This window comes from Lycorma delicatula, chromosome 1 (assembly GCF_047948215.1).
Source record: "Lycorma delicatula isolate Av1 chromosome 1, ASM4794821v1, whole genome shotgun sequence".
In the NCBI taxonomy this organism is placed as follows: domain Eukaryota; kingdom Metazoa; phylum Arthropoda; class Insecta; order Hemiptera; family Fulgoridae; genus Lycorma; species Lycorma delicatula.
This window is the reverse complement of record NC_134455.1, coordinates 315797938-315814232: the sequence shown is the minus strand read 5'-3', so window position 1 is coordinate 315814232 and position 16295 is coordinate 315797938. Positions and strand designations below refer to the sequence as shown.

Genomic DNA, 16295 nt, shown 5'->3' with positions numbered 1-16295 from the left:
AATTTCACAGAGGTTAATAATTATTAATAAATCAATATATTTAAATTAAAAAAAATAAAAATAAATATATATATATGAAATCCGATTTGAACCGATGTGTGCATGGTTACGGATCCGACACGTTCTCACTTACACCACGTAACTACTTCAGTGACGTGAACGAAATTAATATATTAAGTAATATACAATGCTGATATGGATACCACAAAAAGGTTTAATGGAACGTGCTGTCCACCTTCCTTTCCTTTTCCTGTTTAGCCTCCGGGAATTACCGTCAGGTATTACTTCAGAAGATGTATTTCTTATATTAGCGAATAAAAAGTTATACTCAGCATTGAATTAAGAAAAATTGTTATCTTTAGTGTTTAACGATGTAGTTAAAATTTGAGGATATATACAGGTCTTATTTGATAATTTACACGTAAATTAACAAAGATATATCATTCAAAAATCATAATTAGTAAACAACTAACTTTTTATATTTTGAGTAATATTATAATTTATATTTTATTTAGTAAAAATTAGTGATATTTTAATTCCATAAATTGGCACAAAAAGAATGCAGTTGTTGGAAATTTATTTTATACGATGTAAAAATATTTCTTTATTCGCAATTTATTAAAATGCCTACTTGGTAGTTCATTCTCGTTCGATAAAATTAAAGGAACTAAAAAAAAATATTTGATAATATCTATAAAAACAAAGATATTACTGCGTTTTAAACAATTTTTACTTGTTTATTAAAACAATAACTTCCTATTCAAAATGATTTACGAATAAAATTTTTAAATAAAGACAACAAACAATAACAGATTGAAAATGAAAACAGAACGTCAAAAGCAATAAATTACTATAGACACGGTGAGCAAATAATATTTATAACAACTCACTTCGCACAACACTTTACAATGATTTTTGGCAATGAAATAATACATTTTTTTTAGCATACCTTTAACTCGTCTGCTTCAATATATCCACTGCCATCTGTATCGTACTCCCGCCAGATCTGTAAAATATATAACCATTCATTATATAGAAACATCAGATAACGATTTAATGAAAAATTTAATATAGGTAAAAATTTATTAGCAATAAAAAAGCTGATAAAAGATGAAATGATAAAAATAACCCTGTTAATAATTAAGTTTACTGCGGCCCTTTTTTCATTGACAGGAAAAAAGCCGTATATAACAACTGCGATTTAACAACTACGTATATAACAACTACGATTTAATAAAACTTCATTTTCGTGGAATGGGCAAAGTTAGAAGAAGTCGTTAACAATTGGGGTAATACCATTAGCAAAAACTGATCCTCATGTCACTTATATTTAAAATTAAAAATTCAGTTGTTAACAGAGCCCTACACTTAACAATTGAAATTATCATGATAGCAATTATTTACTTAAACAAAACAAATTAATTTGAATTTTCTGCTTAGAAATGATATTATCTAATTTTAAAATACACTTTTAAACAGAAATAAAGTCGATTAAATAAAAACACACTAAAATATAATGATTTTAAATTACATTATAAATTCTGTAGTCGGTGCCAGGTTAGAAAAAATAACTAATATATTTATTTAAATATAACTATTTCTCCCTTTAATATTTAATTTATTAAATATAAAATTTTAATTCATAAGTGAAATAAATTTATATAATTAATTAAAAAAATTATTATAAAATATTATATATACAACATATTATATATACAAACTCCCCCAAAAAAAACTCCAAACAAAATCCCAAAGCGTGATCCAAAAACGTAATCCAAAAGTGTTGTATATTATTATATATACAAAATATTATACATACAAAATCCCCCCAAAATCCCAATAACGTACTCCCCATACGTGATCCCAAAACGTAATCCCAAATGTTATCCCAAAACGTGATCCAAAAGTGTAATCCTAAAACGCAATCCAAGGCGTGATTCCAAAACCGTTTTCTCAAAACATTATCCCAAAACGTAGACCCCCAAAGCGTGATCCCAAAACGTGAACCCCAAAACGTGAACCCAAAACGTAATACCAAAACTTGATTAAAAACGTAGTCCCAAAACTTGATAACAAAACGTAAACCCAAAAATTGATCTCAAAGCGTGATCCCAAAACGCGATAACCAAGCGCATACAAAAAACGACATTCCAAAACGTAATCCCAAAACTTGACCGTAAAACGTGATCCCAAAACTTAAATCCAAAACTCGATCCCGAAGCGTGATCCCAAAACGTAATCCTAATCCCAATCCCAAAACGTAATCCCAATCCCAATCCCCAAAAAATTGTTGTTTACTATTTTGTTAATTGTTGGGGGGTCTGAACAAGAAGAATTATCTTCTTCGAGGTTAGGTGAGCCTGGGTCAGTATTATCTTCTTTGGATACCGGTGTTCTTTGGTAGTTTGGATTTCAATTAACTACGCATCTCAGGAATGGTCGAACTGAGACTGGACAAGACTACCCTTCATTTACACTCATACATATCATCCTCATTCATCCTCTGAAGTATTATTAATTTTACTCCAATGCTTTCTCCCTTGAACATGAGTTCTCAATTTTAAAGGTTTTAAAAATACAAAAGGAAAAAAATGTTTCCGCAATTTCAAATCTTTAATTCCGGATTTTTTCTTTTCTTTTAGCCTAATATTGGACCACATTTAACACTTTTCTTAACGTCCTTTACTCCTTCCTTTCCTGCTTAAGTTTTTTAACTAGTCCTTTCCCTGAATTCTTCTATTACTATTTTATTTTCGTTTCTTCTTCATAGAAAACTCCTTTCAGAAATTTCTAATTTTTCTTGATTAATGACTGATTTTTTAATTCCAGAATTTATAGGTTTTTTTATCTAACTTGTGTCGGCTGGCACAGACTTGAAAAATAGTTACTTGTAAATACTTTTACTTAAGTTAATAAATAAAAATATAATTATTTGTAACTTTTAATTACTATTATTTTTTAAATTATTTTATTTCACAAGTTTTAGCGATATCTAGCATCATTATAAATTTAATTGTGAGCCCTAAACTATTATTGAGTTAATTGAGTTACTAACTGGATCATCCTAATGATACTTAAGTAAAAATTGTATAATTAACAGCTTTGAAACAATTTCGCAAAATTGTTTCAAATTTACTTTGAAAATTTGTTTCAAAATTACTTGATCCCAAATTTGCTTTTAATATAAATATGTTGCAATACAATATATATTGTTTTATTTTCAGAGTAATTTACTTATGTAACATGTAAAAGTTGTTTTGTGTCTAAATTTTAAAACTCAAAAATTTACATGTATTATTTACTTTACGATAACTAAGCAAAATATAATAAATAAAAACTGCGCTGGTGAATAACAGTCCTGCTTTTTTTTATCTTGGATCCAGTAATCGTCAGCACTACCTCTTATGCTTTACGTCATTTATTATTCTATAGCCTTTGAGCTTATAATTCGATACACTAAGTCATTTTTCTAGGCTAAATTCTGTCACGTGTTTGATCTTCAGCATCCAATGACATTTTAATATTTAACGGAATAAAATTACTTGCAGTCTAAGGAAATAAAATATAACTGGGGTATTTCAATAGAAAAATTATACTAAAATGGTACAAGTGGTTCGTAGGATCTATTGACATCCAATGGCAACCGCTTAACAATTAGCAGTTACTGTTTAAAATAAATATTTTCTTGGAAATGTAGAATACGTTTCCTACCTTCCTTTTATTCTGTTTTAAAAAATCACGATTTGTAGTTGATGTAAAATATAATGAAGAAAATCCTTTGCGCTAATATAAAAAAAAAATATGCCTTAGTGCTAATATGTCAGTTCCATTACAAAATACTACTTTCATTATACTGTTGTTCGTTTCATTTATTTACTTCTCTTTGAAATTGATTATATTAAATCGTATTTTTATCCATCAAAATAAAAAGACTACCAATTAAGGTAAATTTAATTAAAATTCAGAGTAGTCTAGGTGAAATGTTGGAGAAAATATTTTATATTAATTGAAATAACCAATGGGATGGGTTTACGCAGATAGAAAGCCTCTTCGTTGGAAGTTTCGAATATTGTATCTCAATTTCCTGCAGTACAATATCTCTCTTCGAACTTTTCCTTTATCTATGACTATTTATTCTGATCTCTTTTATGCTGTTATATCATTTTTTAACTGTTTTCTATCATTTACTTTCTGTCATTTACAAAACAACTGAATCATCAATTAACAAGTTTAATTTTTTCTTAAGCTTAGTTTTAAATTATAGATGTTTTTATGTGTAATTTTTATGTTTTATGTACTTATTGACTGCAAGTTTACTATTTAAAAATTATCTTAACGTCTTAATTATGTTAAAATTTAAAATTTATTTAGAACTATAGAATAAGCATGCAGATACGTTTTTAGGTTAACCAGAAAAAATGCAATTCCAGGGAAAAAACACCGTGTTTTTATGTATAAGAAACATCTTGTCTTTCATCGTGTCTTTCATTGTACTGCGTACAATGAAAGACAAATAAAATTATGCTGGTGACACAATTCACGCGTAGTGATGGTATAGTATTTATTACACTAATTCAAGTAATTTTCAGCAAAGTTATAAAATTATTATTATTATATTATTTTTTAATGTAATTGTTTTCATGGTTGCGTCTCTGTATTTCCTCGGTAAAAAATGAATCCTGATGACGTTTAGCGTTTTTCATACCCTATAATTTCACCACCTCTAAGCGACTGTAAGTGATTAGCCAGTAATTTCTAACAAGAATTAAATAAATAATTATAAAACTGCAGATGGCCTCTTAAGCAAAAATTGTTATTTTCGAAACCTCACAGCCTTTGTCTAGAATAAAAAAGCATCCCTAACCAGCAAAAATTATTAATGAAACTTTTCCAATCTTCACTAAGTAATAAGTAATAAGTAAACATATTACTGTACATCTGCATATCAACCTCATCGAAATCAGGCACTATTAACCGTTACAAGTGAACCGTTATCTGTTTACCACAAGGACTGGCTGAATAATATGATTCTCCAAGAGAAAGGAACTTTGCCTAAAACTGTCTCTACCTCAGGTGCTTTTAAGTGCACACAGAAATAAGAAATTATTGACCTAATCGCAAAAAAGAGGGTGGAGAGGGCACAAGGCAAGCCAGAACAAGAGGTCAGGGATGCCGTTTATAATATCTGGCAGGAAAGATGGTCGCAGGAAGCTGTGGGTCGATGGACGAGAACCCTCATCCCCAACATCAAGCCATGGTTGTCGAGAAGATTTGGTGAGGTTGATCATCACCTATCACAGTTTTTTACAGGACATGGTTCCTTCAATAACTACCTGCACAAAATAGGCAAGAGAGAAGAACCAATTTGCAACTACTGCAACGAGATAGATGATGCTGAGCACACCTTTTTTGAGTGCAATAGGTGGGACACACTTAGACATAGTAAGGCACTCACAGGTATAACTCCAGAGACAACAATAGACTACATGCTAAGAAGCGAGTCAAACTGGAATAATTTTGCTAGTTTTGTTAGACAAGTTGTTCTACAGAAATACTCCGATGAGAGAAGAGAAGGTGTTGGCTAGAATAGGACTGGGTGGACAGCCTTGCTGGTGAGGTCCAGCATGCTGCGGTGTGTTAGCACTGATGAGCCACCAAGGACTCCACGGGTAACAGTCAGGCAAGAGCACACTGAATACTGAAGGGACCCGGTACCGCGTCGCGGCGAACTGGGTCTGGCGTGGTGTATTAGTATTGCCCTTTTGGGTCCCCAAGGGGCCAATATTGATAAAGAACTCTCAAAAAGAGCTAACCGGTAGGCCGACCTGCCTTGCCGGTATATAGCCGGTAGGTGGGGAGGCCTATTTGAGTTTAAAGACACTCCCCTGGGCGGCGTAATACCAACAAGTCGGTCCGGCCCAGGGGAGCTGAGAGAAAAAAAAAAAAAAAAAAAAAAAAAAAAAAAGAAATAAGAAATACTGAAACAGGTAGTGCAAAAAATCATTTTATATAATTGTCACTTCTAACGAAGAACAAAGTTTTATGAGAAATTAGAGAATGATTTCCCAAATAAGTTCTTAGCTTTTTAATGAGTTTTAAAAATATAATAAACTAAAGGAAAATCTGTTGAAAACAGAAGTGACTTATCAAAAAGATTTTGAAAAGCATAAAAATTCAAGAGAATTTAATGAAAAATTATACGTAACAAATGAAAAGTATGTAAAAGAAAATAAAATATAATATAAGCAATAATAAAAAAAAACTTGAAGAATAACTGGATATATAATGTTTGAATAAACTACTCTGTTAATTGAAAAGATAATTAAAAACGGAATAAAAATAAAGAAAAAAATTTTTTTTAATAGCAAAGTTTCATGATGTTATGAATTATATGTAATAATAAATCGATAATTAGAATCTGAAATGAAGGACGTACAACATAAAACCACTGAAATAATTTATAATAGAATTCAATGGAGAAGAAAATTTGTTTGAAAACTATTCTGACTAGGATTTATGATCATAATAAAGGAAGAATAAAAAATAATCAACTGCCAAGAAAGTAAAATAAGTTTAAAGCCTGAAATATGTAACATTTTAAAAGTTTAATATTTCTTTTTTCTTGAGTGAAATTTAATCGTATTAATATTAAAAAGTGTTTTATATTGAAATATTAAGAGCATTATTCTTCTTTCAATGAAAAAATAAAATCAAACCAATCCCACCATATTTACATTTTCTAGGCTTCACAATGTTTTTTTTTCCATTACCTTTAATTAAATTTATGCAAAATTGAACTACAGCTGCTGCTACATATTCTGTAGCTACTGTTACAAATTCTGAAATACGTTAAAATTTGATTAAAAAAATAAAGAATATTACTTTCATAATCTTATTCTTCAAGTAATCTTATTTTATACAATCTTTTGAAGTGCCAAAACTTTTTTTATTCTTGTTTCATATTTGTTATTTGAATAAAATACAAAAGTAACTAATCAAATTTGAATTAAACATAATAAGAATTAAGTTTTTAAAAAAATATTCTTTTAGACTGATCCACTTAATATTTTTTAATAAAATAGAGGCCAAAAATAAAGGAAAGATTTAAACGAGCTTGGACTAACTGATTACATCAAACAACGAACACCTCTGACGAACGAATTACAAAGAATAACAGTTTTTCAGGAGAAAATAAAATATCAGGCTGGAAATACTTGGACTAAAGAAAGGAAAACGAAACACAGGAAGAAGATAAAAGTGTGGAAAAACAAAAAGAACTTTCAAAAATTGAATAAGTGAATCTCGTGGTCCAATATTTCGCTATTCGAAACAAAAAAAGTAAAAAAAATATTCTGCTACTGTAAATTTAAGTATTTTTTAAATTAATATAAACTTAATTTAAGAATAATATTTTGTTGCTGTCATCGTAGATATTTTTGAAAGAATGTCTTAACTCATCATATATTTCGTTTTAAAAATAAGCTTGAAAAAGCATACGTCTGAGAAAGAAGACACAAATGATCCTTTATATATGGTAAACAGGTAAAGAATCAATAAATGATATATTCCACATCAAAGGTTGTATAAAAAAATCTGCCAATTGGAATCTGCAGTTTCAAATAATCTCTGTTTTGTTACAGCGTTGGTTATTCTCAGGAATTTTGAAAAAAATCGAGGGGAAATTTGAAGAGCGTAAAACGGGAGAGGAACTATTTATTTTGGGAATTGTCTGTAATGTTACATTAGACGCAAAGAATATGTAATTATTCATTAATGAATGGTTACTGCATAAGTAAAAATTAAAATATTTTTTCTTAATTAAAATATTGGATGTGAAAAATACTAGAAAACTGAAAATACACTAATATATTCATATTAGGATGCTTTACTAGCATCCTAATGATATTCAAGAATGACACCTCATAATGCCTCCTTATTTTTACATAAAAGCAAAACAACATTTATCTCACGTTTCTTACACTATCAACAAATTAGTCTCTAATTACTGGTCACTAAACAATACTGATTTCAAGCAAAGTATATAAATACTGTAATGAGTTACTAGTCTTGTGTATATTACAAATGCAATGCTTCATAAAAGAAAGATATATTATTTTTTTCTTTTTATTATTTGACTCAGTATTTCTTGAGACTCTGATGTTCGCAAAGAATATGAAGTATAAATGACCCTAATGTAGTTTAAGAGTAACTAAGCTAATCATTCAGTCTTAACATTTAATTATTTCTCAGAGTAATGATGTTGATTAAAAGAATTGATTCTATACAATATCATAAATTATGTAAGTGTACAGAAGAACATTTTTTATAAAAAAGTCTTTCTATAATTTACACATTAGAATTATATTTTTACACATTCAGAAACATAGTAATTTATTTACACTTCTTTTTTTTTTAACTTTTAATAGTATAAATAGTTGTACCATCTCAGAATGCAGATACGATCTAAAATGGGTTATGAAGAACAACTAAACTGTAATCTTAGAGGTAAAAATCCTTCAAAAGTAAAATTTTTGAAAAAAAGAAGAGGAAACTAAATTTCTTTAAGTTAAATTTATACTTTATGATTTTTTTCTTTGAACAGAACGAAGTTTCTTATTTTTTTCAAGATGTTTAGTCACCCAAGGAATAAAGGAAGATAAATCTTTTTTTTTCAAGGGTCGGTATCGCTGATTGTTATCCTTTATTCTAAAGTGTAAAATTCACTTATGACGTAACACGCTGCTGCACTATTGTTGTGGAACAATGCAACTTAGATCAAAGAGTACTGCATACAATACCGCCGTTGAAACTTCTTTCAGTTCTGAAATGTCATACAGACTTATTATAAGTGTTTTGTTCGCAATCCACTCTTACAAAGTAGTAAGATTATCAGTAACATAAGATTATTTATATAAAAAAGAACTACATTTTTAATAATAATTGTCTTAAAATTTTTAAATAAAAAAAAAAGATATAATAATAATAAATCAATAAAAATCGTTAATGACTATGATTATGAGAGAAAAAGTAAAATTTTATGGCTCAGATTTGCAAATACATCGAGCGTAACAGTGTAAAAGCTCTGGCCAAGGTCGGAATCAAGGAATTCGAACTTTACTTTTGTATGTCTAGTATATTGTAGCAAGTTCGCGGTTCGATCAGGATATTGAGAGATTGACAATTGAAAATATTTATATAATTCCAATTTATTGGTTTAAAAACGAAAGTAAAACAGGTTAAATCAATAATAATAATGGTAATGACAATAGTAATTATAATATTAGTAAACGACAATAATATAAAAATTTTAAAAATAGTAATCACAACCACAATACTAATAACAATATTAAATGTTAATAATAAACAGTGACTACATACAAAACAGAATTTAAAGTAATCGTCAGGATTTATTCACACGTAGATAAATAATGAAAAACAGAATTCAGTCCCATCGACAAAAGACATTACCGCTAGTTTTAACACTTTTAACCACTAGTTTTGTATTAACAACACTAGATAAGAAAAGTATAAAGTTCTTTTACTGCAAATACCTATGCTGTTCACAAATAAAACTACCCTAACAGCTATGAATGAATTTATTTAGTACATTATCTCTTTCCCTTATAGTCTAACAGTTAACTCATCGAACCATTTCTCGTTTTCATGTTCTGTCCACACTGGGATTACTTCTGACGTCACCTTAATAGCGTCGAATGTGTACACCTAGAATGATATCCTTGCAGAACCTATTTTAGTCTCAGTACATTTTACTACTCCTACTAGTCATGTTTATAACTACTCTAGATTTGCTGCAGAAAACGAAATTATTCATCAATAGGCAATGACCTAAAATATTTTAATCACGAGGAGAATAGAAATGGATTCATTTATGCACACTGTTTCTAAGAAAGGCATTATTATTTTATATTTTGTAGGAAATAAAACGCTTTTTATAAAACCTATATTTGAAATAAAAGTGTTTTTTTGTTTTTATTTTTTGTTTTAATAGGAAAACATTTATTTTTTTAATTATTAATTTATAACAGTAACTGTGCATATGTATGTATTTTTATATGTAATTCATCAATACATCGTCTTAATTGAAGTTTTGAGGTATGAGTAGGATTACAATTAGTAATTCAAGGATCTATAATCTTAAATAATAAACTACACATTTTTTATTATACACATGATCAAACAAAGAATGAAAAACATCAAAAATTCAAAAGTTTAGTTGGCTGCAGAGGAGAATGGAGACAGAAACTATGTAATGTATCCTACCCAAGGGCATTTATTTATCCATATGATTATGAAGTATATTACGAATAAATTAATTTGTTAACAAAATAATAAATAAAAAATCTGTTCACTGAACAATTCAGCACTAGATTAGTTAAATGTTTCATGTTTTGATTAAGAAGATACTATAGATTAGATGTGTACCAACCGGTACACGTCTAATATTTAAATTCCACTGAGTTGTGCTTATGTGATTATTATATTAACGTTGTATGGCGTAGTAGTTTCAGTTTTTTACGTCCCTTAAACTACTGTTAATGAAGTTTATAAATTTGATTATAGTTTTAATTTACTGCATTTGTGGAAGTGTATGGCAAAATATTTACCTTTGTCAAATTTACTAAAGTTTTTACTAAAGTATAATACTAAAGTTTTTTTTAAAGTTGACACAAAACCTTTTTTGTACTGTTGATTTCAACTGGCAATTTTCCTGCCAATTTTATGAGATATTAAAATTTAGCAAATTTAGTTCATACAATGTGGGTATTTTTAAAATTAAATATGGAAAAAGTATAAAAAATTATAAGGAACATTAAAGAAATTGCCTTTAATAGAAAAGTGTTACATTCTTTTTGTTTAAAAATTACTTTTTAAAAATTTCTCTGTAAAGTTAACCAGATAACGTACGTAAATGTTATAAAAGCTTTTTTTCCAAAATTAATTTATATCATCATATATATTTCTTTTAATTATAATTTAATAATTTTTTCCGACAAATTTTTGAAACTTAACATTTTAAACCAAAACTTTTTTTAAAAATAATCTTTGAAAGAAAATTCTCTTTTTTGTATTGATTTATGTCTGGAGTTATGTTTATGTAACCATTTTCATTCATTCATATTCTGAAAAGTATAATAGAAATTCATATAGTACAAAACATATTTATTTGGGAAAAAAATGATATGTATTCTCTGAATACTGATATGTAAACTCTTAAAAAAAAAAAAAAAAAAAATAGTTGAAAAGTAGTTGAAAAACAAAACAGCAATTTTGCTGACTACAACTTTTAACTACATTATTCTGTATTTAAGTTTGCGTTATACGTTCGGTGGTAATTAATTAAACTTATATTTGAATAATAATACTAACCTCATATCATTTACCGATAAAATAACAAATTTGTAAAACTGCTGACGACAGGATATAGAATAAAAAAATGCTGATTATTTTGAAATTAAAAAAAAAACATTGATAGTTATTTTATTTTAGAATGAATATTGCTACAGTCAAATAATAGAAATATAAAATACTGATTCAAAAATAAGAGGTTTTAAAATTTAACGATAAAATAATTAAATAACAATAAACTTTCGTTTTAATATTTGTGAAAGCAGAGTAACTATATTAATAAATGAGTAATCGTGAAAGAATATTTGTATATCTTCACACATACACAAAAACATACAAATGCAGAAAGGAACTGAAGTGGATGTTCATTTCATCAATTCAACTGCTGATTGCAATAGTAGTTTATTTTTATGTTTTTCGTAATATCAGTGCACTCTTGTTTTCGACGATAATTGCAGCCACTTCAATTATTTAAAATTTCAAGCACTCTTTATAACGATAGTATTTCCTGCCACTTCAGCTTTTTATTATGTATTGTTTAAATTCGTGCGTGCGCACTCGTTTATATATGTATATCAAACGACCATATTATTTAGGTACGATTAATTTTAATAAATATAAATTACAGCTAAAAACCAAGTCGTTTCTAAAGCTAAGTTCAATACTGTAATAGGTTTTTTTTTGTTGGATTTTTACTAACTTTTATTTTTTATTTTACTTTTTGTTGCGAAAAATGTTAATCTCTACCGCTGATCCAGACTCTTCCTCTCTTACCACCTAACTCATGTCATTATTCTTGATAATTTCATCTCTTGATAGATGTAATGAAAATTTGATCAATCGACATGCTGAACTTGTCATCAGTACCAACCTGGTACCGTGTACTAATCGAAAACCAAATGTATCTGGAAGAGGAAAAGGTCCTCTTTTTTGAGGTTGGAATGACGACTGACTGTAAGATTATCCTAAAACTCATTTTCCCAAGTAAAAAATACAAAAACTGAATACTAGCTGATATTTCTGTCAGATAAATAAACTCCCATGGAATCTGTTTTGATAAAATCTTATATTCATTAAATTTACCTAAAATAAATTAATAGGTATGGTGTACAAGTAAGAATTGTAAACCATACCATTCGTGTAATTATCAATTTTCGTAGCATATTACAAATTAATATACGATAACAATAAACTGGTATATCGTTATCAATTTCATTTCACTATATCGACAAATGTAGTGAAAAAAGATTTTAATAATACGGGCATTATGAGTTAAGTTGTGATTGGAGTCACAATTTATTAATTGAATCCTTTAGTCAGTTCTTTCTAGGAAGAACATCCAGCTTGTAAAAGTTCCCCTTAATCCCTCACATCTAAACGGTGAAAAAAATGTTGTTTTAAAAAATCGGTTAAACATGCATAAAATTAGCAAATTATGGAGTGACAAATACCAAAGAATGGTTGGGGGCGTTCTGCAACATAAAGATAGTTAATTGTTGAAATTTTCAATAACACAAAGAATTCAATAATGCTTGGTACTGTTTTATAGCCATTTCTAAGCCTCCAATTGTATCTTCATGTGCTCTGAAATACATAGATACATTTGTAACTTTAACTTACAAGCTTCTATTTCGTAATAGTTAAGCTTCTAGTTAAATAATTTAAATATTTATTAACATAGTTTTGTATGTAGAGATTTTTTATCTTGATTATGTCAGCAACTGATTTTATTATTAAATAATTGAAATTTACTGTAAAATAAACACTTGTAGTGAAAGACACGAAAAATAAGGTAATGTTATTCGAAATAATTACAGATTTATGATATTGTGTATAATTTGCAGTAATAAAATACTTCAACATTCAAAAGTATGTTTTATAAAAGAAAAAAATTGATAACTCCTCAAATTCGTGAATCAGAAATGACGAGTTGTAGGAATTGGTATAATAATCATGGAAAAACTAAAAAATAATTTTTTAACTACTGTTGTAACTCTAATTTAAATAAATATATTTTTTTTACTACGTCAGCTATTTCATTTATTTATAGAAACATGATTCAATTGAATTCTTAAAAAAATAAAATACGCTAAGATTTAAAAAGCTAAATTTACCGATTTTTGCAGTTGTTAAATTTTGAACTTATTTCGGAACTTGCAATTTCGAAATTTCATCTATTCGTATTCTTTATTTCGCTTATCTATTTGCATCTTTCGATACTCTTCGGTAATACTTTCAGACTTTTACTTTAGATTTCTTTACACTGAATAATTGATAACTAAAAAAAACTAGCTTTCATCGTTACCTTCCTGTTCTTAATCGTAATTCATCTCTTGTTGTTCAACATATCATGCATGACCTAAATATAAGCTATTAATCCAGTCATGTATATCACCCTGTTTCAACAGAACTGTTTGAATATTCTTATATAATTGAGACTTTTTATTTATTCAGTTGTTTATTTTTATAGATGCATCTTACAATCAAACTGGATTTCAATTTTGAGATAGTTTACGGAATATTTTTACGTTTTAGCAGATTTAATCGTGAATCGCTTTAAAAATTCCTTCAAATTCGAATTTTTACATCATTTCAAGGTAGAAATTTATAGCAATTGAATGACAATCGAGTGGTAAATTATAAAATTTTAATTATGCTTTGAATACGTAACTTTTAAAACCAAATCTGATACTAGTAGTACTAAATAGGCATACTGCATCAATAGCCAATCAGAGAGCAGGATTCTGGTTACGTGACCCCTCTCACCAGTCCCACCACTAATGGGCTCCTCCCCTTTCACTACTACCGTACCACCACCACCACCAAACAACACAAATAAATGAAATAAATAAATAGACATTAAATAAGTTAAAAGAAATAATTAAATAAATTATTAAGTCCCATAAATAAGTTAATAAATAAATATTTAAAATAAATTAAATAAGCCAGCATATAGTGACTTGTTTATGATTTTTGGTATAATTACACTTTTTATAGGACTAATACATAATTTTATATAGAATTTTACAGAATTAAATTAAAACTATTTAATTTCCCGACATCTTGATACCGGCTTCCTCTATGTTGAGAGTGTGTGTTGTATACGTTGCCTGGCAACGAATGCATAACGAAAAACGTGATGCGTGTAGCGATCTTTCTCTCTCCCCTCTCTAAACTTAACCTTATTCAATAAATTGTTATGTATAATATTTCAAACAGAGAAAAAATGAATAATTCTATCTCTGTATTTCTTTTACAATTTAAATATATTACTTCTTTCACAATTAAGTTTAATTAACTTTGCAGACAATGCATATGTTATTCTTTTACAGTCATAACAAATACTATTGTTAATTACTTTACAAATAAATGACGTACTTTGTATGTATACTGTTAAAATATAATTTAATGCTAAAATAATATATTTTATAAAACGAATTATTTTCTTTCTAAAATACGATATTTTATTCAGAAAATTATTTTGCAATGAAAGTAAAATAATGATTTTTCTCGCTACTAGTTTATTAAGTTCCATAAAAAAAAAATTATAAATATATAGGTCAGCATATAACTAAATTAAAATAATACATTTACTTTTAAAAAAATCATCCGTCTTTCTTTCGAACAATTAATCAGTAACACCTTACATATACAACACAAACTTACAAATACATTAAAACCACTTTAACCCCATACAGTAATCTACAATTATTATTTTATTTAAAATAATAGTTATTAGCTTCGCTGTAGGAGACGGTTCCAAGGCCAACAAAATGATCTATCAATTGTCAAATTATATTGCTAATGGTGAGTAGAGTGTTTAACACGTAAATATGTTTTTCTTAAGAAATTCATTTATTAATATATTACAATAGACAAGGTTTGTGTAAGTGTTGGATGTATGTATGTTTTTATTAAAGTTTTAACATTAATATGGGTATGGTACTTTACGCATGTAGAGCTGTAACTGCTGGCCGCTGTGCGTGCGCAAGTTTTGTAATTATTTACACACACGCCTAAAATAATTAATTAGAAAAAATTTTTAAAAATAAATGGTTTAATGTGTTATAATATTTTTTTTTACCTGCAATTTAATTGATGTAATATAAACAAAGAAATAATTAATATTAATTGCAAAACAATAGTGGGGGGGGGGGGGGTCACGTGACCAATATCCTGCTCTGATTGGCTCCTGACGCAATATGCCTATTTTATTTAATCGGAATGAAACTAACGCTACTTTTCAACATAATTCCTGGCTCCATTAAGGCATTTTTCCCATATTTCTGTGTGCTTTCTTATTCCAGTAGTAAAGAATTGTTCACCTCATTTCTGAGCCATTATTGTACTGCATTCTTGACTCGTTCATTGTGGCTGAACTCGGTGTTACACAAAAATTCTTTAAAAGTAGAAAACACAAAAAATCTGATTGTTTGAGACAAGGACTGTAAGATGGATGCGGCAACATCATCCAACTCAACTTTTGAATAGCGTGTCTTTTGAGGATGGTGGGTGTTATCATGTAACCCACCGGGTTGATCTAGTGGTTAACGCGTCTTCCCAAATCAGCTGATTTGGAAGTCGCGAGTTACAGCGTTCAAGTCGTAGTAAAGCCAGTTATTTTTACACGGATTTGAATACTAGATCGTGGATACCGGTGTTCTTTGGTGGTTGGGTTTCAATTAACCACACATCTCAGGAATGGTCGAACTGAGAATGTACAAGACTACACTTCATTTACACTCATACATATAATCCTTTGAAGAATTATCTAAATGGTAGTTACCGGAGGCTAAACAGGAAAAAGAAAGGGTGTTATCATGTAGGCTGTTCTTCCGCAGTATATATTTAAAGCAAATCCGACATTTAAAAATAAAAATAAATTATAATTACGGGAATTCTTTTCAAATAGATCATATTTATTATGT

At 28.3% G+C, this 16295-nt stretch overlaps 1 protein-coding gene across 1 annotated transcript in view; it reads right to left on the bottom strand.

Moving 5' to 3' along the window:
* The window catches only part of Cbp53E (Calbindin 53E), a 498615-nt gene that overhangs the window by 266571 nt on the left and 215749 nt on the right, over positions 1-16295 (bottom strand). Inside the window, exon 5 of the mRNA XM_075354418.1 lies at positions 950-1006. Coding sequence (XP_075210533.1) covers positions 950-1006 — 57 coding nt within the window. The remainder of the gene's footprint in view (positions 1-949; positions 1007-16295) is intronic.